This window comes from Saccopteryx leptura, chromosome 1 (assembly GCF_036850995.1).
Source record: "Saccopteryx leptura isolate mSacLep1 chromosome 1, mSacLep1_pri_phased_curated, whole genome shotgun sequence".
Classification (NCBI taxonomy): domain Eukaryota; kingdom Metazoa; phylum Chordata; class Mammalia; order Chiroptera; family Emballonuridae; genus Saccopteryx; species Saccopteryx leptura.
In genome coordinates, this window is record NC_089503.1 from 63,071,367 (window position 1) to 63,096,444 (window position 25,078).

Genomic DNA, 25,078 nt, shown 5'->3' on the forward strand with positions numbered 1-25,078 from the left:
AATCTGTTTATTCACATGGGTATTCATTATCCATAGCTAAGGTATCTGAAATTGCTCATGTGGTATCTAAAATCATTAACAACCACAGGAAATAGAGGAGTTTCATGGAAATATGAGTTTATTGGCAGAGAAATTTCTTTGCAACTCACCAAGTAAAAGGGATACGAAGCTTGATTAAGGCCAGGGCCTGTCTGACTAGGCAAGGAGTTAACAGGTCCTAGCAGAACTGCTAGTTGAAATTTCCACTCACTGGGTTTTTGGTTTGTTTTTTTTTAGGAGAGTAATTCCGCCTTAGAAATAAAGTCACCAGCTAGATTTTCAGGTCTCTTTACATTTTGGGTAATATTGGAGAATATATGTTGACAAATGCAGGATACAGCACAATAAATGCCCTTGGTTGAGTTGCTAGATCCTTCTTTCTTTCCCTCTTATCAGTTACTAAGACTTATTTGATTATAACTTTCTAATAGCTCTCATATCTACTCTCTCCTTTCCATCCCTATTACCAAAACCATAACTCAAGTGTCTTTATTGCTCAGAGTTTATCACAGTAACTTCCTTTCAGATGACCCGTAGGCCTCCACTCACTGGCACTCTCACTAGGTACTTCATATTACAGTGTAGCTAAGCTATTATTGCCTATCAAATTTCTACTCATTCTATAGGTCTTAGTTCAACTGTTTTAGGGAGACACTAACCAAAGATGACAGATGCCAACGCTAACTGATTTGTGGCAGCAGTGTAGTCTGCTAAGTCTACGCTTAGCAGGAAAAGCTTAGACTGGTATGAGCCAAGGAAAAATACTCAACAGATGCCAGCTATCTACTCTGGATTTAAACAGAATTTTATATTAATTATTTTCCACTGACTTCAAACAGAAAAGAAAAAAAAGAAACAGCTCTCTGCAACATACACACAATGGTGCCACAAAGAGAAAGATAAAAGATCAAGAGCCATGTATCAGGAAGGTAAAAATTTCCATCAGAAAATTACCTATGTAGCTAATGAGTACAACAGAGAAATACAGAGTTAAGCTTATTAACAACCAAGTGAAAGAAAACTCAAATTGTGTAAATGATTTATTAATTTATCTGAGATCAATACATTAAAGATGAAAAAAAGCATTCAAGATGCTTACAATCTACAAGAAAGGCAAACGTGAGAAGCAAATCACAAAGTCCTGGTCTTGAATGCTGGCAGCTATTTCTAGCACTGTGAGACTGACCACCGTATTTCCCCATGTATAAGACGCACCTTAATTTTGGGGCCCAAAATTTAAAAAGAAATGTATTACATAAAGTTCAATAACTTTAATAAAACTTTAAGTTTTATTCATCATAAAATTCATACTACTCCTCATCACTGTCAAAACTCCCATCCATTAGCTTGATCTTATCTGCATCTGATGACAAATCACTGTCTTCATATATTGCCTCATCCTCAGTTCCATCTATTGCATTTGAAATGCCACACTTCTTCAATGACTTGACAATGATCTCAATCTTGATATTATCCCACAATCTTTTCACCCAAGTACAAACTTCTCCTATAGTTGGTTTCTTCACTCTTCTTGCTGGTATCAAATTGTCCCCAGAAGACTTCATCCATTGGTTCCACTCATTTCTCACGGCAGCTTTGAAGAGTTTGTTAATGGTGACATCAAGTGGTTGGAGCTGGGGTGTCAAGCCTCCAGGTATGATGGCAAGTTTTGTTTGTTTGCTCTGCAGCAATCTTCTTTGTGTCTTTTGTTATGTGTGCCCTGAACTGATCAAGCACCAATAGGGCAGGTTTATATAAGAGCCTACCTGGTCTCCTTCTCCAAACTTTCTCAAACCAGATCTTCATCCCATCCTGATCCATCCAACTCTTGTCATGAATGTGGACAATCATTCCTCCAGGAATGTCTTCTTTTGGCATTGTTTTGCATTTGAAATCAGCATTGGAGGCAGCCTGGTTCCGTCGACACAACAAGCTAGAACAACTGTATAATGGCTCTTTTCATGTCCACTTGTCTTCACAGTTAGTTTTTACCTCCTTCTTATCAACAGTTGTTACCTGGGACATCAAATTGAAGGGGGACTTTGTCCATATTTGGGATCTGTCCCAACTCAAACTGATGTGTCTTCCAAAATTGAATGACAAAACGATGAGGCATCTTTTGGGCAAGTCTGGTGCCTGTATGCATGCTTAGTCCATTCCATTTCATGAATCTGAAGCATCAATTGTGTCCTCCTTTGAATTTAGTAACTTCTTTTTCATCAACAATTCTTCTTGCCTCATGCTGACCCATCTTTGTGGACACAGGAATTCCAATTGCCCTTTGCTCCTCAAACCACATCTTCAATTTCCTCTCTAAATCAGGCCATTTGACTGACTTGCCTTTCATGGCCTTCTTCAGTAGGGTTTCTTCTTCCCCTAGCCAGTTTCAGATTGATTTCTCAGTTGGAGGAGGACCAAACATACGTTCAGCAGCACAATTTTCATTCACTTTTGCAAACTGGATCACTTTTAACCTGAATTCAGCACTGTACGAAAATATTTTCTGTGCGGAATGTGGCAAAATGTAACCTACTGTAATATACCAGTAACAAGTGTGGAAACAATGAGCGCAAAGACAAGCACAGAAAATTAGGAAATGCAAGTAAAAAAAAAAACTACAACCAGTGTATGAGATGCACCCAGTTTTTAGACCCACAAATTGGGGGGGGGTGTCTTATACATGGGGAAATATGGTACTTTGTCAAAATCGACTTCGTTGTGCATAAAATGAGGATAAAATTATTTCAAAGAGGAGCTATATAAGGGAAGAAATACAGTGCCTGGTACATATTTAACATTCAATATAAAAACTGTTAACAGTTTCTTTAATGGAGTTATACATAAATCCATGAAGGAACACCTTTCTAAGAAAAGGTCTGGCCCTGTCCAGTTGGCTCAGCGGTAGAGCTTCGGCCTGTCGTGCAGGGGACCCGGGTTCGATTTCTGGCCAGGACACATAGGAGAAGCGCCCATTTGCTTCTCCACCCCCCCCCCTTCCTCTCTGTCTCTCTTCCCCTCCAGCAGCCAAGGCTCCACTGGAGCAAAGATGGCCCGGGCACTGGGGATGGCTCCTTGGCCTCTGCCCCAGGCGCTAGAGTGGCTCTGGTCGCGGCAGAGCGACGCCCCCTGGTGGGCAGAGCATCGCCCCTGGTGGACGTGCCCGGTGGATCCCCGTCGGGCGCATGCGGGAGTCTGTCTGACTGTCTCTCCCCCTTTCCAGCTTCAGAAAAATACAAAAAAAAAAAAAAAAAAAGAAAAAGAAAAAAAGAAAAGGCCTCAGTCATCAAAGAAAGAAACCTTCAGCTGAGATCTAAAGGATAAGTTTTCCAGGAAAAACAAGTTGGTGGAAAGGCAGCCAGGCAGAAGATAACACTATGTGCAAAAACTCTTGAGGAATGAAAAAGACAGCATGTTCTGTGAGTGGAACAGAATATTATTAGCAGTATACACAGGAGAGAATGTCATTAGATGCGGCCTAACAGAAGTGGCTCAACTATGAAGAGCACTGAATATTATGACAGAGTTTTTGGATTTTTAAGTGAAAGAAGAGAGCCACCAAGTAATTCTGAAAGTGGTATGAATTACTTTAAATTTTTTAAATTGATTTTTAGAGAGAGAGGAAGGGAGAAATAAAGAGAAGGGAAGAGGGGGAGGTGGAAGGTGAAGGAGGGAGAGAGAGGGAGGGAGAGGAGGGAAAGGGGAGAGAGGGAGGGAGGGAGGGAGGGAGGGAGAGAGAGAGAGAGAGAGAGAGAGAGAGATGGATATTGATTTGTCTCATCCACTTATGCATTCATTGGTTGAATTTTGTATGTGCCCTGACCAGGAATTGAACCTGCAACCTTGGTGTACTGGGATGACACTAACCAACTGAGATATCTGGCCAGGACTTTTAAAACTGTGTTTAAAAGGTCACTCCTGTAGCAGAGAGTAGTGGAAGAGTGTAACCTAAAAGCTGGAAGACCAATTAGAAGGTAAATGTTCAGACAAGAGATGATAAAGTCCTATAGTGTGGTTGCTGCTATTAAATAAATTGTATTATTAGCCTGAACAGGCAGTGATGCTGTGGATAGAGTATCGGTCTGGGATGCTGAAGACCCAATTTTGAGACCCTGAGGTCGCCGGCTTGACCACAGGCTCACAAGCTTGAGTGTGGGGTCACTGGCTTAAGTGTGGGATCATAAACATGACCCCATGGTTACTGGCTTGAGCCCAAGGCCGTTGGCTTGAGCAAGGGGTCACTGGCTCAGCTGGAGCACCCTTGATCAAGGTACACATGAGAAAGCAATCAATGAACAACTAAGGTGCCACAATTATGAGCTGATGATTCTCATCATTAGCCCTTTCTGTCTGTCCCTCTCTCTCTCTCTCTCAAAAAAAACCCAATTAATTAGTTTAATAAATCATATTATTAGTATCTTTTATGTACCTTAAAAATTAGGTAATAATGTAAGCTTTAAAAGTATCTTCAAGGTCCTGGCCGGTTGTCTCAGTGGATAGAGCACTGGCCCACTGTGCAGAAGTCCCAGATTCGATCCCCAGTCAGGGCACACCTAAGAAGCAACCATTGGCTTCTCTCCCCCACAGTCAGTGAGGATCGAACCCCCTCCCACAGCCAGTGGCTCTACTGGTTTGAGCATCAACTCCAGGCGCTGAGGATAGCTCGGTTGATTTGGTTGATTTAAGCAAAGGCCCCAGACAGGAGTTACTGGGTGGATCCAGTTGGGCACATGTGATGTCTGTCTAATTCCCCTCATCTCACTTAAAAAAATAAAAAGGGTATATTCAATATTATATATCTTCAATAATACTTTTACTCTCAAAGCCAATATGTCAAACACCATTTGGAGTGCATTTCATACATTACTTCATTAAATTCTCATAATTCTGCAAGATAAAATGTTATTTTCTCCATTTGCTATCATTGCATTTTGTCAGTTTTACAGATGAATCAACTTTGGTTCAAACAAGTGAGATAAAGTTTCCTAAGCTTAACATAACAGGGCTAAGGAGTCAAGAAAGGTATCCAAATTTTCTAACACCAAAACTCTAACTCATTCCAGCTTACAAACCTCATTTCGTACCAATAAGTACATCAGTGTAATGTTTAACATTAGGTTTAGAATAAATAATTAAATGCAGTAATCTTAAGTTCAAGGATTCTATCTATGTTTCTTACAAAAAAGAATATTTTTATGAGAATGGCAAGAAATTTTTGGAAACTGACAATCATTGGGATGAAATTTATAATTTCATCAAATTATAAATCCCTTATTAATAGAATAAATTTGTACTAGTTTTTTACTGCTGTGTAATAAAATACTAGCATCTTAAAACAATACCCATTTATCATCTCAAAGTTTCTGTAGGTCAGAAGTCCTGTATAGCCCAGCTAGGCCGGGTTCTCTCTCTATAGTCTTACAAAGGCGCTACCAAGGTTCTGTCAGAGCCGTGTTCCTCTCCAGAGGCTCTGGGCAAAAACCAACTTCCAAACTCATTCAGATTGTTGGCAGAATTCATTTCTATTTCATGTTTTCTATGTGACCCTCAACTTTCAAGTAGGCAAACGTAGTGAGTACTTCTAACAGTTCAAGTATCTCTGACTTCGGCCTACCTCTTCTGTTTTTAAAGACTCATGTAATTTATACTGGGCCCATATGGACAATGCAGAATCATCTCTCTATCTGAAGGTTGACTGATTAGTAAGTTATTTACATCTATAAAGCCCCTTTTGCCATATAATATATTCATGAATGTAACAACAAGGAGCAAAGACCATAAGGGTCAAACTTTTGCCTACTCATGTAACCCATTATCAACTATTCTAAATGCCTTCCATAAAAAAATCACTGAGCCTGACCTATGGTGGCGCAGTGGGATAAAGTGTCGACCTGGAACACTGAGGTCGACGATTCGAAACCTTGGGCTTGCCTGGTCAAGGCACATATGGGAGGTGATGCTTCCTGCTCCTCCCCCTTCTCTCTCTCTCTCTCTCTCTCTCACTCCTCTCTCTCTTAAAAAAAAATCAGCCCTGGCCGGTTGGCTCAGCGGTAGAGCGTTGGCCTAGCGTGCAGAGGACCCGGGTTCGATTCCCGGCCAGGGCACACAGGAGAAGCGCCCATTTGCTTCTCCACCCCTCCGCCGCGCCTTCCTCTCTGTCTCTCTCTTCCCCTCCCGCAGCCAAGGCTCCATTGGAGCAAAGATGGCCCGGGCGCTGGGGATGGCTCTGTGGCCTCTGCCTCAGGCGCTAGAGTGGCTCTGGTCGCAACATGGCGACGCCCAGGATGGGCAGAGCATCGCCCCCTGGTGGGCGTGCCGGGTGGATCCCGGTCGGGCGCATGCGGGAGTCTGACTGTCTCTCCCTGTTTCCAGCTTCAGAAAAATGCAAAAAATATATATATATATCAATAAATAAAAAAAAATCACTGAGACCATTTCTCTAAGTAAGCTTTAATGTCAAATTCTTCCTACCTTATCATTATGGTCTACTTATATCTTTCACATTCTCTAAGTATTATTCTTTAAAAGGAAGGTAAGAGATCAATGCTTATCTACTTTTTACAAGTCATATTCTTTATCACAAACACTGAAAAATGAGAAAATTTTAAAGTATATTTGCATAACCCAAAACTGCTTTATCCTGATACCACACTGCACTAAAAGCACTGACATTTTGCCTGGCATTATCTTTACTTGTATGCCTACTTTAGTCTTTTTATTTACTGAACTTGAGAACCATAAACATCAGTGTCTCATATATCTCCTGCAGTACCTTACCAACTTCCTTACAGAGTAGGCCATCAAAAAATGTTTACCAAACAGGAGGATAAAAATCTGCTAACTTTAGCAACTATGGATTTAGTTAATCATATTTATGGTTAGATCCTGCGTTAAATGAGTTATGTACGGCATCATCCAGCTTTTCTGCTAGATAACTCCACAATACATACTAAAATGTTTCAGAGGTTGAAGAAAAGAGCCACAAAAGAAAACCCAAAAGCAAACTAAAGGTAGATGAAACCAAGAAAAGAGATTTTAAAGATTCATCTGTAGATGTAGTTTAGTAAACCAAAACCAAAAACTGCCCACTGAATCTGACAACATGGCAAGGTTCATTTTGACAAGGCTCATTTTTTAGTGGCCCAGTGGGGGCAGAAACCAGATGGGAAAGATCACGAAGACAATCAAGTTTCTTGAGAAACTTGACAATAATATAATGAAGTTATATTCTTGATTCGCTATTACTATTTTTAAATGAAATGTCATTCAAAAATTTTCAAATAGACATTTTATAAGAATTAACAAATTTCAAAGAATAGTATAGGAAGTACAATGTTATTATTACCACAACAACCAACAACCATGATGGGGTGAAATTCCACATTACGTTTGAATCTAAGTAATCCCACCAATTAGAAAGTAAGAGAAGGTTTACAGTACAGTTTCTCCCTCTAACATTTTTTATTTGGGAGCCAACCACTTACCAAATCTAGGCAATAACACAAGTAAATAGGGTCACTTTTAAGTTCCAAGGGAGGTGTAGCACACATTCAAAATAAAATATGTTGTTTATTTTGAGAAATTCAAGCAAATTACTGGTGAAACTGACAGAAATTTCCATAAATTTTATTTTCCAAGGTGTCTTTCACAACCATCGTTACTACATGATGATTCATAAAACTCAGATTCAGGACATCCTTCTTTCTCAATATTCTTTTTTTTTTTTTTTTTTTTTTTACTTTTATTAATTTTTAGAGAGGAGAGAGAGAGAGAGAAGGGGGAGGGAGGAGCAGAAAGCATCAACTCCCATATGTGCCTTGACCAGGCAAGCCCAGGGTTTTGAACCGGCGACCTCAGCATTCCAGGTCGACGCTTTATCCACTGCGCCACCACAGGTCAGGCCTCAATATTTTTTTATGTTCTAACTGGAAAGATGTGCCAAGTCACAGAATTACACAACTTATTTTTCAGGATCAAAATCTTAATTAATCACTTTTATTCCTTAGTCTAGAAATCACTACAATCACATTCCATAATAAATTACAGAGGCATATAACAATAAAACCAAATTTTTAATAATCCCAAAATATCCTTATGTCAACGATAGTACCTGAGTGTTTGTATCACTTAAAATTCTATCAATCTGAGTTACTAAGAATTTAAGAAAGATCTAGAATCCCAGAAATGATAGGGTGGTTTTTTTTCCTTTTTTTTTTTTTTAGCAAGGAGGGGAGATAAACCCAGAAACAGACAGGAAGGGAGAGATGAGAAGTATTGCTTCTTCATTGTGACACTTTGGTTGTTCATTGATTGCTTTCTCATATGTGCCTTGACCAGAGGGCTCCAGCAGAGCGAGAGACCCCTTACTCAAGCCAGCGACCTTGGGCTCAAGCTTGTAAACCCACACTCAAGCTGGATGAGCTCAAGCTCAAGCCAGGAACCTCGGGGTTTTGAAACTGGGTCCTCAACATCCCAGGTCGACACTCTATCCACTGTGCCACCACCTGGTCAGGCTAGAAATAATGGTTTATCTCTCCATTTTGCTAAACAAGTGAGCTCATAAAACGCTGCATGTGAACCAATTTTAATAAATTCTTATGTTGACAACTGCAAACTTTATAAAAGTAATAGTTTTCAACCTCTCTCCCCTTTTTATTAATTAGCAATCACTTTCCTTCAACAAATAATTTCACAGGTTGTTATAAACTGAACTGTATCTCCTCAAAATTCCTATGTTGAAACCTTAATACCCAATGAATGTATCTAAAGATGGGGTCTTTAAGGAGATAAGCTTAAGTGAGGCCATATAGTAAAGCCCTAATCCTAAAGGACTGGTGTCTGAGACCAGAGATCTATTTCACATACTCTAACCAGGAACTATATACGAAGAAAGAAATGACATGTGAAGGATACTACAGAATAATATGGAAACACTGAATATCAGTGACGAGATTGAGGGGGTGAGATAAGCATGCACACATACACACTACATACAACTTCTGTGAGAAAAGTGTTCATTCATTCATTTCATCCATTTATTGATTCAACAAATACTTAGTGAGCACCACCTATGTGTAAGACACTGATTCAGGTGTTAAAAAGGTAATAAAGAATGACAAAAATCCTTGCCCTAACAGAGCTTTTATTCTTGTAGAAGAGCAGACTTAAAAAGCAAACCAACATAGTGATTTTAGAGACTGATACATACTATGAAGAAAATAAAACAAAGTGATATATTAAAATAGTGGTGGGCCCTGGCTAGATGGCTTAGCAGATAGAGCGTCCTCCTGGCACACCAAGGTCGCACACGGTTCAATCCCTGATCAGGCCACGTACTAGAAACAATCAGTGAGTACACAACTAAGAGGAAGAACTAAGTAGAAGAGCCAGTTGATGCCTTTCTCTCTCTCCCCCCATGCCCTTCTTTCTCTCTGATCAATGGATAAATTAAACAAACAGATAAAAAAAATGAGTGAGTGAGTGAGTGAGTGAGTGAGTGAGTGAGTGATGGAAGACAGGAAAAGGTATACTTTAATCATATACAAAGAACCAAAGAGCCAGAAACAGCCTGACCATTCTAGAAACCAAAAATAGTTCCGTATGGTAGAATATAGTGCATATTGATGAGGCAAATAGAATAGCAAGAAAAGAATGCAGAGAAAATAAATCAGGGACCATCACATTACCAACTTTGTTGTCCCATAAGAAATTAATTTCCCAATCAGAAGACAAGGACTAATACATTAAGAGCTTAAAGCAAAAGAGAAAGACCCTTCTAAATTTCACTTTATCATTGTAACTGTTTCAAACAGACTGGGAGCAGGGAAACCCACCTAGAGGTTCCCACAATAATCCAAGTGAGAGATAATGACCACAGCTAGGAGAGAGGCAGTAAGGATTGAGTACACTGAGTTGAGAGAGATTAAGGAGGCTAAATCAATCAGGGATTGGTAATATACTAGACGTGAAGGACAAAGAGAAGTCCAGAATGACCAGCAGGTTTCTGTTTTAATGACTGAATAGATACTAGTACCATTACCAAGACAATAAACTCTAGATTACTAAAAAAATACTATAAAAGTAATGATAGTTCTTTCCAAATTCTGGTTATCTTTTACTAACTTGGACACATGACCAAGAATAAGTATTTATTTCTCTTTGGATCTTAGTATCTTCATTTGTTAAATGAGAATCTCAGAGGAAAATGTAGGTCAAGATTTAGTTTGGAAATGAAAAAGGACTCACCAGACCAGTGGTGGCTCAGTGGATAGAGCATCAACCTGGAACACTGAGGTCCCAGGATTAAACCCTGAGGTTGCCAGCTTGAGCATGGTCTCATCCGGCTTAAGCACAGGCTCACTGGCTCAGCTGGAGCCCCCCCCCCCCCAAGTCAAGGCACATATGAGAAGCAATCAATGAACAAGTAAAGTGACTTAACTATAGGTAATGCTTCTCATCCCTCTCCCTTCCTGTCTTTCTCGCAAAAAAAAGAATGAAAGAAACAAAAAAAATGAAAGAGAAAGAAAGAGAGAGAGACAGAAAGAAGGAAAGAGGCCTGACCTGTGGTGGCGCAGTGGATAAAGTGTCGACCTGGAAATGCTGAGGTCGCCGGTTCGAAACCCTGGACTTGCCTGGTCAAGGCACATATGGGAGTTGATGCTTCCAGCTCCTCCCCCCCTTCTCTCTCTCTGTCTCTCCTCTCTCTCTCTCCCTCTGTCTCTCCCTCTCCTCTCTAAAATGAATAATAAAATAAAATAAAATAAAATCTGGAAGAAAGAAGGAAAGAAAAAGAGAAAGAAAAGAAAGGATTCAAGAATAATTCTTTTTCTTTTTATAAATTCATTGATTTGAGAGAGAGAAACAGAGAGAAGGGGGAGTAAAGAATGAGAGGCATCAATTCATAGTATTTGCTTCTCGAGTGTACCTTGACAGGGCAAGCCCAGAGTTTCAAACCTGCCGAACTCAGCATTCCAGGTCAACATTTTATCCACTGCGCCACCACAGGTTAAGCTCAAGAATGATTTTTTTTTTCAAAGAAAACTAGATAGAAGGTGACGGAGGACAATCTGACTCTGGGCGATGGGTATGCAACATAACTGAATGACAAGATAACCTGGACATGTTTTCTTTGAATATATGTACCCTGATTTATTAATGTCACCCCATTAACATTAATAAAAATTTATTTTAAAAAAAAGAATGATTTTTTTTTTTTTAAGAAACAGTAAGAGGAACAGATAGGAACAGAGAAACAGGCACCTTAGTTGCTCATTGACTGCTTTCTCATATGTGCCTTGGGGGGATAGGGGGCTCCAGCCGAGCCAGTGACCCCTTGCTCAAGCCAATGGCCTTAGGTTCAAGTCAGCAACCTTGGGCTTCAAGCCAGCAACCATGGGGTCATGTCTATGATCCCACACTCAAGCCAGCAAACCTGCACTCAAGCCGGCAACCTGGGGGTTTTGAACTTAGGCCCTCAGCATCCCAGGCTAGTGCTCTATCCACTGTGCCACTGCTTTGTCTGGCTCAAGATTGATTTTTGACCCTGGCTAGGTAGCTCAGTTGGTTAGAGCGTCATCTCAATATCCCAAAGTTGTGGGTTCAATCCCTGGTCAGGGCACATAAAAAGTCAACCAATGAATGAATAAATAAGTGGAACAACAAATCAATATCTCTCTTGTGCACATGCGCTCTCAAATCAATTTTTAAAAAAAGAATGATATTTGAAGTTTTTGATTTGGGAAAGTAAGTTGGGGTGTTGATGCTATTTAACAAATGGTATCAGTCAGGGCACTCCAGGTTATGCTGCAGTAACGAATTCCCAAATCTCTATGGATTACAGTATTTGTTAGTAAACTATTACCCACAGACTGAATGCTTAGTTTTATAAACAAAGTTGATTGGAACACCAGAATTATTCATTCACTTAGAAATTGTCTGTAGCAGTGAGAGGCTATGAGAACCACTACCCTAAAATATTTAATATCTAACTCTCTAAGAAACAGTTTGCCAACCCCTATATTTACAGCAACAAAAGTTTATTCCTGGGCTATATTATATGTTAATGACAGTTTGGCAGTGGATCTTCTACCTAACATTTTTCTCCCAAAATGAGTAACATTACCTAAAAACTAACAGGCATCACAGCAAAGGGAATAGAGAATATGCACTGCTCTTAAAGTTTCTGCCCAAAAGTGTTACCACATCTCTTTTCCTTGCATTTCACTGAACAAAGTTACATGGCTATGCCTGACTTCACCAACACGGGGATATATACTCTTCCCAATGGGAGGGGAGCCAAACCTTTTGCAGTTGTCCCACTCAAATCTGCAAACTTCCCCACTTTCCTGAATTTATGACCACTCAGAAAGAGTTCTTATTTTCTAACCTCTTCTACACAGTGTGATCATGGGACTGTGCTCTTCCCAACTGAACAGAAGTAATGTGTACAACTTTTGCCTCCTTTCTTAAAAGAAAGCTGCTTACCTGGATTTTTTTTTTTCTTTCCCTGTCCTGCAGCTGAAGTACTTTCCACAACACAGAAAAGCAAAATGCCCTAGGGTGAAACAATGAGATAGAAAGAATCTGGATCCCTAAAAAATCTCATGGAACACAGCTGCCCCAAGAGTCTAGAGCAGTCAGATTGTTATGACAACAATATAAATGTATTTCTCATATATATGCCATTGTATTTGGAGTAATTTTTACAATTGTTTAGTCTCTACCCTAATATCGAAGCACTCTGGAGTAAAGATGTTTTAATACGTAATTGAGTAAACTGGTGTTGGAACTAAGAAGATTGAAAATAAAAATGAGTCATTAGCATATGGAGTAAGTCACAGGAATAGATAAGATCATCAGGAAGAAGATACAAAATGAGAATAGAGGAGGGTCTAGAACAAAGTTCTGCAGTACAAAACTTAGGAGCTTAGACAAGAAGATCTGGTAAAAGAGACTACTAGGGGTAGAAGGAGAATCAATATTGCAGTAAAGAAGCCAAAAGAAGAGAAAGTTTCAAGGAAAGAACAACCAGATAAACAGAAGATAGGAAATAAAAAGTATCATTTGAATTTAACAATAAGTACCTGCTCAAATCCTTGAACTATTAAAGAAATTTTTGGAATGAAATGGTGCAGAAAGAAGGGGGAAAAAAATCAATGAACTGAGGAATGAATGAGAAGTAAAGAAACAGAGCAGCAAATAAAATTATTTCAAGAGGTTCTGGCTCCTCCCCTACCCCTTTTCTCTCTCCTTAAAAATCAATAAATAAAATCTTTAAAAAAAAAAAGGCCGTGGCCAGTGGCTCAGTGGATAGAGCATCAGCCTGGTGTATGGATGTCTCGGGTTCAATCCTCCAGTCAGGGCACACAGAAAAGGTGACCATCTGCTCCTCCCCTCTTTGCGCTCCCCCTTCTCTCCCTCTTCCCCTCCTGCAGCCAGTGGGTCAGCCTCAGATGCTAAAAATAGACTGGTAATCGAGCATCAGCCCCAGATGGGGTTGACAGGTGGATCATGGTTGGGGCACATACATACAGGAGTCTGCTTCACTATCTTCCCTCCTCTCACCTAAAAAATAAATAGATAAAAAGAAAGAAAGAAAGAAAGAAAGAAAGAAAGAAAGAAAGAAAGAAAGAAAGAAAGAAAGAAAGAATAATAAATAAATAAATAACGGGCAGAGGGCCCTGGCCAGATAGCTTGGTTGGTTGGAGTGTTGTCCCCAAGCACAGAAGTTGCCAGTTCAATCCTTGTTCAGGATACATACAGGAATACATTGATGTTCCTGTCTCTCTCTCTCTCTTTCCCTTCCTCTCTCTCTAAAAATCAATAAAATAAACATTTAAAAGAAAAAGTGGGCAGAGGACCTGAACAGACACTTCTCCCAAGAAGACTTACAAATGGCCAATAGATATCTGAAAAGATGCTCAACTTCACTAGCAATTAAGGAAATGCAAATCAAAACCATAATGAGAGTCTACCCAACAGCTGTTAAAATAGCTATTATCAACAATACAGGTAATAAGTGTTGGAGAGGTTCTAGAGAAAAAGAAAACCTCATTCACTGCTGGTGAGAATGTAAAGTAGTATAGCCACTTTGGAAAACAGTATGGAGGTTCCTCAAAATATTAAGACTAGAGTTACCATATAACCCAGCATACCTCTCCTGGGCACCTGAAACACTCCAAAACATTTATTCACAAAGATATATGGCCTGACCATGTGGTGGTGCAGTGGAGAGAGCGTCGGACTGGGATGTGGACCCAAGGTCACTGGCTTGGACCCAAGGTCGCTGGCTCGAGCAAGGGGTTACTCGGTCTGCTGTAGTCCCACGGTCAAGGCACATATGAGAAAGCAATCAATGAACAACTAAGGTGTTACAACGAAAAACTGATGACTAATGCTTCTCATTTCTCTCCGTTCCTGTCTGTCTGTCACTATCTATCCCTCTCTCTGACTCTGTAAAAAAATTAAAATAAAAATAAATATATATATATATATGGACACCCATGTTCAATGCAGCATTATTCATGCTAGCCAAGACTTGAAGACACCAAAGTGTCCTTTGATAGAGGACTGCATAAAGAAGGTGTGGTACATACATACTATAGACTACTACTCAGCCATAAGAAAAGATGAAATACTGCCATTTGTGACAACATGGATGACCTTGAGATTACCATGCTAAGCAAAATGAGTCAGAAAAAGCTAAAAACCATATGATTTCACCCATATGTGGTATATGAAATTGTAAGTCATAGACAGAGACAACAGTTTGATGGTTACTAGAGGGAAGGGGGTGAGGGGTAGTAAAAGATAAAGAGAGTCAAATATATGGTGTTGAAAGAAAATTTGATTTTGGATGATGGGCACACAATGCAATATACAGGTCATGTATCACAGCACTGTAGACTTGAACCTATATAATTTTTATTAATTACCAATGTCACCCCAATAAATTTAATCAAAAGAAAAAAAAGAAAAGCCCAAGCCCATTTGACTTCACTGCTAAATTAATTTTTTTTTTTAAATTATATTTAGCCTGACCAGGTGGTGGCGTAGTGCATAGAGCATCGGACTGGGACATGGAGGACCCAGGTTCGAGATCCTGAGGTTGCCGGCTTGAACAAGGGGTCACTCAGTCTGCTGTAGTCCCCGGATCAAGGCACATATGAGAAAGCAATTAACGAACAACCAAAGTGCCGCAACGAAAAATTGATGCTTCTCATCTCTCTCCCTTTCTGTCTGTCCCTATCTATCCTGTTGTCTCTGCCACAAAAAAATAAATAAATAAAATTATATCTATTGATTGATTTTGTGAGACAAAGGGAGAGAAAAACAGAAACATCCATTTGTTGTTCCATATACACATTCATTTATTGGTTGATTCTTGTATGTGTCCGGACTGGGAATTGAACCTGCAACCTTGGTGTATCAGGACAATGCACTAACCAACATAGCTACCTGGCCAATGTCCCACTGCTTAATTGTAATAAGTGGTTAATGAATTAACACTAATACCTCATAAACACTTGCAAAAAAATAAAAGAGGAAACATTTCTCAACTCATTCTATGAGGCCAGTTTTATTACCCAGACACCAGTACCCAACAAGGACATCTCAGAAAAAGAAAACAAATATCCCATATGATATTTCTCAAAAATAAACCAACAAACCAAATCTGGCAACATATAAAAAAGATTATGGCCCATGACCAAGAGGGATTCATTGCAGGACTGCAAAGTTGCAACATATAAAAATTAATCAATGTAATATACCATAATAATAAAAAACAAAATCCACAGGGTTATCTCAATAGATGCAGATAAAAACATCTGACAAAATCCAACACCTATCATGACAAAAATACTCAATAAACTAGAAAAAGAAAATTTTGATAAAGTGTATGTGTCTATGAAAACCCCTGGCTAACACCACACTAAATGCTAAAGACTAAAAAATTCCCTTCTAGGATCAGGAACACGACAGGATGTCTGCTCTCACCGTTTCTATTCAACATTATACCAAGGTGCTAGTGAGGGAAATTATGCAAGAAAAGAAATGAGGACATCCAGCTTGCAAAGTGGGAAGTAAAAATAGGTTTGCAGACGATATAATCTTGTATATACAAAGTCTTAAAAATCCACACACAAAAAAACCATTTGGACAAATAGATGAGTTTGGCAAAGTACAAGATATAAGATCAATATACAAAATTAAGTGGTATTTCTATACGCTAGAATGATCTGAAAATGAATTAAGAAAATTCCATTTACAACAGCGCCAAAACAACAAAATATTAAGGAATTAATTGAACAAAATAAGTGTATGGCTGGACTCAAAACTACAAACATTTCTGAAAGGTATTAAAGACCTAAATATTTTAAAAGACATCCTGTTTTCATGAATCAGAAAACTCACTTTTGTTAAGAAGCCAATATTCCTCAACTTTATCTACTGATTATACATAATCTCTACCCCAATACAAGCTGGAATTTCTGCCAAAATTGACAAACTGATCCTCAAATGCATAAGGAAATGCAAGTAATGCAAAATAACAAAAACAAACTTGAAAAAGACAAACAATTTCAAAATTTGCCACAAAGCTACAGTAATCAAGGTAACAGAGTACTAACATAAAGAATGACACACTGTATAAGCCAACAGAATAAAGACTTCAGAAATAAACCCTCATATTTCTAGTCAACTGACTTTCTACAGAGATATCAAGGCAATACAATGGGGAAGAGAGAAGAGTCCTACCAACAAATGGCAATGGAACAACTGCATAACCAAATGCAAAAGAATATATATATTTGGACCACAACCTCACACATATACAAAAATTAACTTAAAATGCATCACAGATCTCAATGTAAGAGCTAAAACTGCAAAACTCTTAGAAAAAAATAGAGGATTAAGTCTTCGTGATCTTGGGTTGAGCAATGTTTTCTTATATATGATGCCAAAGCACTACCCACAAAAGGAAAAATAAATTGGACTTCATCAAAATTAAAACTTTCATGAATCAAAGGATATTACATAGAAAGTAAAGAGACAACTCAGAAAATGGGAAAAATTGCTTCCAAATCATATATCTGGTAAGGATCTAGTATACATTCAAGGGTCCAGAATACATTTTTAAAAAACTCTCAAAACTCAATAACCAAAAATCCCAACCAATAAAAAATGAAAAAGAGAATATTTTCCCAAAGATTTATAACAGCTAAAAAGCACATGGAAAAAAATGCTCATAAGGGAAATGCAAATCAAAACCACAATTAGATAACACTTCACACCCACCAACATGGTTAAAATAAATCAATTAGTAACCCATAATAAATGCTGATGAGGAGGGATGTGGATAAGTTGGAATTCTCATATATTCCTAATGGAAATTTAAAATGTTGCAGCTGCTTTGAAAAACAGTCTGGCAGTTTCTCAAAAATGTTAAACAAACTCTAGCTACATACTCAAAAGAAACGAAACCACATGCCTACCCAAACACCTGTACACAAATGTTCACAGCAGTACTATTCACAATAGCTAAAAGATGGAAACAAGCCAAATATCATTAACTGTTAAGTGGATAAATAAATATGGTATTATCCATGCATACACTGGAATATTATTCAGGCATGAAAAGAAACAAAATTCTGATACATGCTACAACGCAAATAAACCCTGAAAGCCTGCTCACTGAAAGAAGCCAGACACAAGGGGCACATATTACGATTCTGTTTATATAAAACATCTGAAAGAGGCAAATCCATAGTCAAAAATAGATTAGTGGTTGCTAAGGACTCAGGGAAGGGGGAGCAATTACTAATGACTTTGGGGTTTCTTTCTGGAGTAATAAAAATATTCTGGGTTAGATAGTGATGACTGTCCAAACTTGTGAATATATAACTGCTCACAAAATTAGGGGATATTTTATAGCTTCATATTCATTTTGAAATATCCCTTAATTTTTGTGAGCACTATATTTTTTAAGAAGCGAAAAGACTGTACACAGTCAAGGAGCAAATTTTGTTATGTAATTATATCGCAATTAAAAAAAAAAAAGAAAGAAAAGAACCAGAATGTTTGGTTACAACCATAAAACAGAAGGGATTTACAAAATCATCTCATCCATATCTCACATTTTACAAAGAAACTAAGACACAAGGGGCAAAGCAAATTATCCATGGTTCTGAGGTTCGTTAACAGTAGAGCTGGAATTTGTATACAAAATATTTTCTACCTTAGTTCTAAGAAAATGGAAGCAAACAGATCTACTTTAATAAAAAGATCTATTTACAAAGGGCTGTACGCTTTAAACATATGTTAAAATCTGTGTCCTGATTTTCTACTACCTCTTTTTAAGATCCAGGACCTTGATTCCTAATCATTAATAAGTATTTTTGTTAAAGGCAAAACAGCAACTTCACTGGTATTTTAAAAAGCACTTTATATAGCTAAAATCTTGCTCAACTATCATTCCAAGTTTAACATATTTCAGATATTTAAACACTAGTTAACCAGGGTTTTAGAAAATCCCATAGCACTAAACTTTAAAAATATAGATACATTGAGTTTTTCAAAAGATGCAACCATCTTTGAGAGTTTGGGGTCTGTATTTCCTCTCATTGAATCTAAGGAGAATTTTGGTTGCTTCAATCAACAGAGTGTAGTGAAAGTGACCTTTCCAAATTCCTGACCCAAAGAATCAGTGAGCTGACTAAAATGATTATTGTTTTATGTAACTTAATTTGGAGTGGTGTGTTATACAGCAAAGATAATTGGAACAGCACATGTGACTTTTATAATAAAAATAAGCAACCTGTTTCCTTTTTTCATAGCACTCTATAATCATATATATTCCCATATAAAAAATAAAACCAGATATGAAAATAATGTGTGTGTATGCGTACATACACACACAAGAAGACAAGAAAATTACATGGACTTTTAATCACCTAAAAATATAACCTAATATTCTGGTATGTTACAGAATTCAAAACACTCACAGAAGACATCATGAAAGTAGGTATATACATCAGCTTAACCTTCCAAAAACTGTGTGGTTCTTAAAAGTTTAGATGCAAGTCAAGGTAATTTTTTCTAAACGGTCTTGCCTTTAATAGGATTTTTCCTAAACACACTGTTTTCTGATTACCTAAGTTGTTCTCATTAAGGATTGAATTGGCCTTGTAGATAACTAAGAAGTCTCTCATACTGACCTAAAGTCCTTTGGACACTTTCCCTTTTGAGGAAGCAACAAATTCTGGCTCTGACTATGCATACTGTGTTGATTTCAAGGAAATTACTTTCTTGGGTCTTATCCGTATCTTACTTGAATTGATCAGGAAAATTTTAAGGATTAAATGGAAGCAGATGTGAAAGTCCTAAGCACAGTATTAGGCACAAAAGAGAGAATAATATCTCTGAAATCTAACTTTAGGACTCAAGACTATTGCTTAGTAGCAGCGAAAAAGAATCACATACTAATAGTAATCATGGGAATGTCTAAGTCAGGGGTCAGGAACCTATGGCTCATGAGCCAGATGTGGCTCTTTTGATGGCTGCATCTGGCTCGCAGACAAATCTTTAATAAAAAAATAATAATGTTAAAAATATAAAACAGTCTCATGTATTACAATCCATTCATTTCCTACCAGTCATGTTCATTGTTGCGGGTGGCTGGAGCCAATCACAGCTGTTCTCCCGGACAACACCAAATTTTTATTGGATAATGCATAACATACACAGGTCATTGTATGGCTCTCACGGAATTACATTTTAAAATATGTGGTGTTCACGGCTCTCTCAGCCAAAAAGGTTCCTGACCCCTGGTCTAAGTCATTCTTTGCAACTTTTAATAGACTATTTTAAGAGTTAAGTTTCTTATGAAACAAACTTATGCTAGGTAGATTAATATTTCAGTGAAGAGGAGGCAATTTACAAATATTTACCTTGATCAAATACTTCTCCCATCTGTCTGCTGTAACAGATTTGCCAATCTTCCTCATCAACTTCAAATGAAGCTCTACCAATTCTTTTGGTACTTAAAAGGAAGAAAAAAAATACTGTTAGCAAAATTAAAAATTTATAGACATTTAAATTACTGAAAAAGAACTTTCCCCCACACTGAATAATTTTTCAAAAGATGTTGATTTTAACTACCTTTTAGAATTTTGATTCAGAAAAAACTAAACTAGGGCAAGAAACAACTGACAGAGAAGTAGGTATACTCACATTTTCTTTAAAGAATCATCAAGCAAGAGTAAACCCTCATGTAAACTATGGACTTTGGGGTGATCCTGATGTGTCATGTAGGTTCATTAGTTTTTTTGTTTTGTTTTTTACAGAGACAGAGAGTGAGTCAGAGAGAGGGATAGACAGGAACAGACAGGAACGGAGAGAGATGAGAAGCATCAATCATTAGTTTTTCATTGCGTATTGCAACACCTTAGTTGTTCATTGATTGCTTTCTCATTATGTGCCTTGACCGCGGGCCTTCAGCAGACCGAGTAACCCCTTGCTGGAGCCAGCGGCCTTGGGTTCAAGCTGGTGGGCTTTTGCTCAAACCTGATGAGCCCACGCTCAAGTTGGCGACCTTGGGGTCTCGAACCTGGGTCCTCCACATCCCAGTCCGACGCTTTATCCACTGGGCCACCGCCTGGTCAGGCGGTTCATCAGTTTTAACAAATGTACCACTGGGGTGCAGGATGGGAACAGTGGAGGGAGTTGTGGGGGGAGAAAAGGGCATATGGGAAATCTCTGCGTTCAATTTTTCTGCACATCTAAAACTGCTCTAAAAAATAAAGTCTATTAAAAAAACCCTACAAGTAAAAGTACTTAACTATATACACCTAAAACTACCGTTTCTCATAACATGTATTTGGTTTCTTCACTGAAAACTCTAAACCAACATAGATTTACACAAGCAAGGAAAATATATTTCAAGTTAGTAGATATCTCAGAAATAGTTTCATAATTTTCAAACTTTACAGAAAACTATTCTTCCAACCTATCCCTTATCTATTACGCTAACCTTATCTATAGCATCTTTATAGATGGATGCTTGACAACCTTCAGGAGTAGAAATTTTACTTACCTCCCAAAGTTCTAATTATCAGAAAGTTGGCCTCACACATAATCAACATCTGCCTTCTTCCCTGGTTCTTGCTCTTATTCTCTTATACATTTCATTCCTCTTCCATTGGAAACTTCAAATATTTGAAGATTGCTGTCTCTTCCTCAGATTCCCTCTTCTAACTGTAAACAACTGAAGTTCCTCCAAATATCCTTTGGGCATAAACTAATTATAGTTTAATTATATTAATTAGACCTAAGGGAAGTGAAGGAGACACACACACACACACACACACACACACACACACACACACACACACACACACCAGTCAAGTTTAGCATTTCCCAAATAACATTAGTAACCTAAGAGAAATTACAAATGTACTCTCTACAGTGGTTCCATAATCAAATATTTTAAGGAAAATGCTAGATTAAAAAAAATGTTTTCTGACCACAAGACTTCTTAAAGCTTTTACTGATTATTCCTGTGTACAATGTGAATATCAAGACACTTGATATTCAGCACTTCCTAATATATTTTGTTCATAGAACCTTTTTTGTGCAATACACAATATCTTGCAGGCTACAAGCTCTGAAGTACAGTTTAGGAAATGATGGAACAAATTTTTTCAGTTACCAGTATTTTTTCAGATTCTTTATTCTCCAGTAAAGCTACTTCCAACTTGAAATTACCTTTAAGTATTGTATAAAAACATTCAGCCATTCAACAAATGTTTGTGGGTCCATTATTAGTAAGCAAGAAATAGTCACTACACTTAATGAGCCTACTTAGAGTCTTCTTATGGGGGTAAGACCATGGGTGAGTTGGCAATAAGGGGAGAAGCTGGGAAGGGTGGTTATAAACAAGTAAACAATTAAACTAAACCAAGGCCTGAAATATAGGATTTAGGGTAGAGTGAAGAAAGAGGGGGTGGGGTGGGGTGGGGAGGGAAGGACACAGCTTACAGAATTAACTGCAGATGCAAAAAAGCTGGAAAACAAAGTGATCATGAACTGGAGGTATGAGCACAGAACAAGGGCACGATCATTAACAGCCTTAAAGCCAGGCTAAGACATTTACATTTTAGTTAGAAATTTAGGCAATAGAGTGCTCTGTGATTTAGAAAGACCTCGATCGCATTTTAGGAAAACATTGCTTTTATTTGCTTGTTTGTTTTAGGAGGTGAGGTACAGGACAGAGATTAGCTATAAATTCAGGAAAATATCAATCCAGATAAATGAAAATCACCTGAACTAAGGTAGACGTGGTTCAGAAAGAAGTGGGCAGATATGAGAAATGTTTAGGAAACAATAAAATTTAGTGATTGACTGGGTTGTGCAAAGTGATAAAGAGACGAGAAAACCTGAGGCATTGACCTAGGGAATGAAATAGATGCCAAAGACAATACATTAGAAAGAAAAAGACTTGGGGGCTCAATTCTGGCTCCACCACTTAACACAGGGGTCCCCAAACTACGGCCCCCTGAGGCCATTTATCCAGCCCTCCCCGCACTTCCAGAAGAAGCACCTCTTTCATTGGTGGTCAGTGAAAGGAGCATAGTTCCCATTGAAATACTGGTCAGTTTGTTGATTTAAATTTACTTGTTCTTTATTTTAAATATTGTATTTGTTTCTGCTTTGTTTTTTTACTTTAAAATAAGGTATGTGCAGTGTGCATAGGGATTTGTTCATAGTTTTTTTTATAGTCTGGCCCTCCAACGGTCTGAGGGACAGTGAACTGGCCCCCTGTGTAAAAAGTTTGGGGACCCCTGACTTAACACAAGGAGACTGGGATTCTGGACAAATTCTTTAAACACTCCCTAGATGAGGAATTTGAGATGAGTAATAAAGGACTTCATTGGCTATCTTACAGTTTCAAAACTGCCAAGCATTATAGACAGCTAAACACTTTTATTTTTATTTTTGTTATTGATATTTAGGGAACCAAAGTCAGTTTCAATTTCTCGGTTTCACTTTTCCCCAAACAGTTAAGTCTTGATGATTCTGCCTTCTGACATTTTAAACCTGTCCCTTATTTCCCCCAATTTCTCTAGGATATTACTGTACCTTCTCCCTTCACAAAAATAGCTACGGATAATCTCCTATAACCAAACCAATCCTCTAAAAATACTGCTTTAATGTTACTTCCCAGTCCATAAATATCTCTTATACCCCCCTAAATACCTACATATAAACCCATCCCAATTTCTTTCCATAGCCTCAGAGTCCCAATATTCAGTGTCAACTTAACATTCCAATCCTTCTCTCTCGTTTCTACACTGAAATCGTGATTCAAATCATTCTGGCCTGTTCACTATTCACTAAGCATACCGAATCCACTCCCTATCTGGGCCTCAGTCAAGTTCCCCAGCTTACTGTTTTCTGCCCACCTGAAATATATTAACCTTTCAATTTCTGATAAATAAAAATCCCCAAAGTCTCTGAGAATTTTCAATGATTCCAGCAACAGTTTTATCCCTGGAATGCCCACAATGTTAATACTGTCTGTTATCACTCATTTAGAAGCTGGCTGAAACCTTTGCATTGTTTATGCATGTCCTCCACATCATACAGATATATGAAGTCACAAAAATTTTTTTAATACAATTGCAACTATTTTTAAAAATACAAGGTCAAAGTAATATATAAAAAAATGTTTTTCATCTCACTTTACAAGTGTAGTCACTGTTGATTTGGCATGAAGAAATAGATAATACTCTACTTTTCTGCCTTGGTTCTTGGTGGTTGGCTCAGTGAATGCAGCATGGGCCCAGCAGGTGGAAGTCCCAGGTTTGATCCCCCGGGCAGGGCACACATGAAAATCAGTCAGGGCACACATGGGAATCGACCATCTGCTAATCTCACCCTCCCTCTCCCTCTTTTCTCTCTCTTCCCCTCCTGGTGCCAGAGGCTCAATTAGTTCAAGTGTCAGCCCTATGCGCTGTGGATAGCTCATTTGATTGATGCATCGGCCCCAGACCCCAAGATGGGTCTTGCTGAGTAGCTCCTGGTTGGGGCACATGCGGAAGTCTATCTCCTCTCCTCTCACTTAAAAAAAAAGCACTGGATCCTGCAAAGCACTGTCCAATAGAAAATAAGATGAGTCACATGACTTCAAATTTTCTAGCAGTTCACTCAAAAGTAAAAGAGATCACCACCTGACAAGGCAGTGGCGCAGTGGATAGAGCATCAGCCTGGGACACTGAAGACCCAGGTTTGAAACACTAAGGGCACACTGGCCTTGAGTGTGGGATCATAGACATGGCCTTACAGTCACTGGCTTGAGCCCAAAGGTTGTTGGCTTGAAGCCCATGGTTACTGACTTTGAGCAAGGGGTCACTGGCTCAGCTGAAGCCTCCAATCAAGGCACATATGAGAAAGCAATCAATGAACTGAAGTTCAGCAACAAGTTGATGCTTCTCATCTCTCTCCCTGTCTCTGTCTCTATCTCTCCAAAAACAAAAATGTAAAAGAAGTCAAAATTATTTTTTTTTTAAGCCAGAGAGAGAGGGAAGAGACAGACAGGGACAGACAGGAAGGGAAGAGATGAGAACCATCAACTCATAGTTGTTTCACCTTAGTTGTTCATTGATTGTTTTCTCATATGTGCCTTGACCGGGGGAGACTTCAGCCGAGCCAGTAACCTCCTGTTCAAACCAGCAACCTTGGACTTCAAGCAAACAACCTTTGGGCTCAAGCCAGTGACCATGGGGTAATGTCTATGATCCCACACTCAAGCCAGCGACCTTGGAGTTTAGAACCCTGGGTCCTCAGTGTCCTACGCTGACACTCTATCCACTGCACCATCGCCTTGGCAGGCCAAAATTAATTTTAACAATGTACTTTATTTAATATTATGTATTCCAATGTCATTTCAACATATCCATATTTAAAATTACAGATATTTTATATTTTTTACTTGATTTAAAAAAATTTTTAATTGAGGTATAACTGACCTCAATTTTAATTGAGG

General features: G+C 38.4%; 1 protein-coding gene across 3 annotated transcripts in view; it reads right to left on the reverse strand.

The window, feature by feature from the left end:
- Positions 1-25,078, reverse strand: part of RSF1 (remodeling and spacing factor 1) — a 174,668-nt gene that overhangs the window by 98,517 nt on the left and 51,073 nt on the right. For all 3 annotated transcript variants that reach the window (XM_066369263.1, XM_066369256.1, XM_066369274.1), the window contains exon 2: positions 19,983-20,074. In XM_066369263.1, coding sequence (XP_066225360.1) covers positions 19,983-20,074 — 92 coding nt within the window. The remainder of the gene's footprint in view (positions 1-19,982; positions 20,075-25,078) is intronic.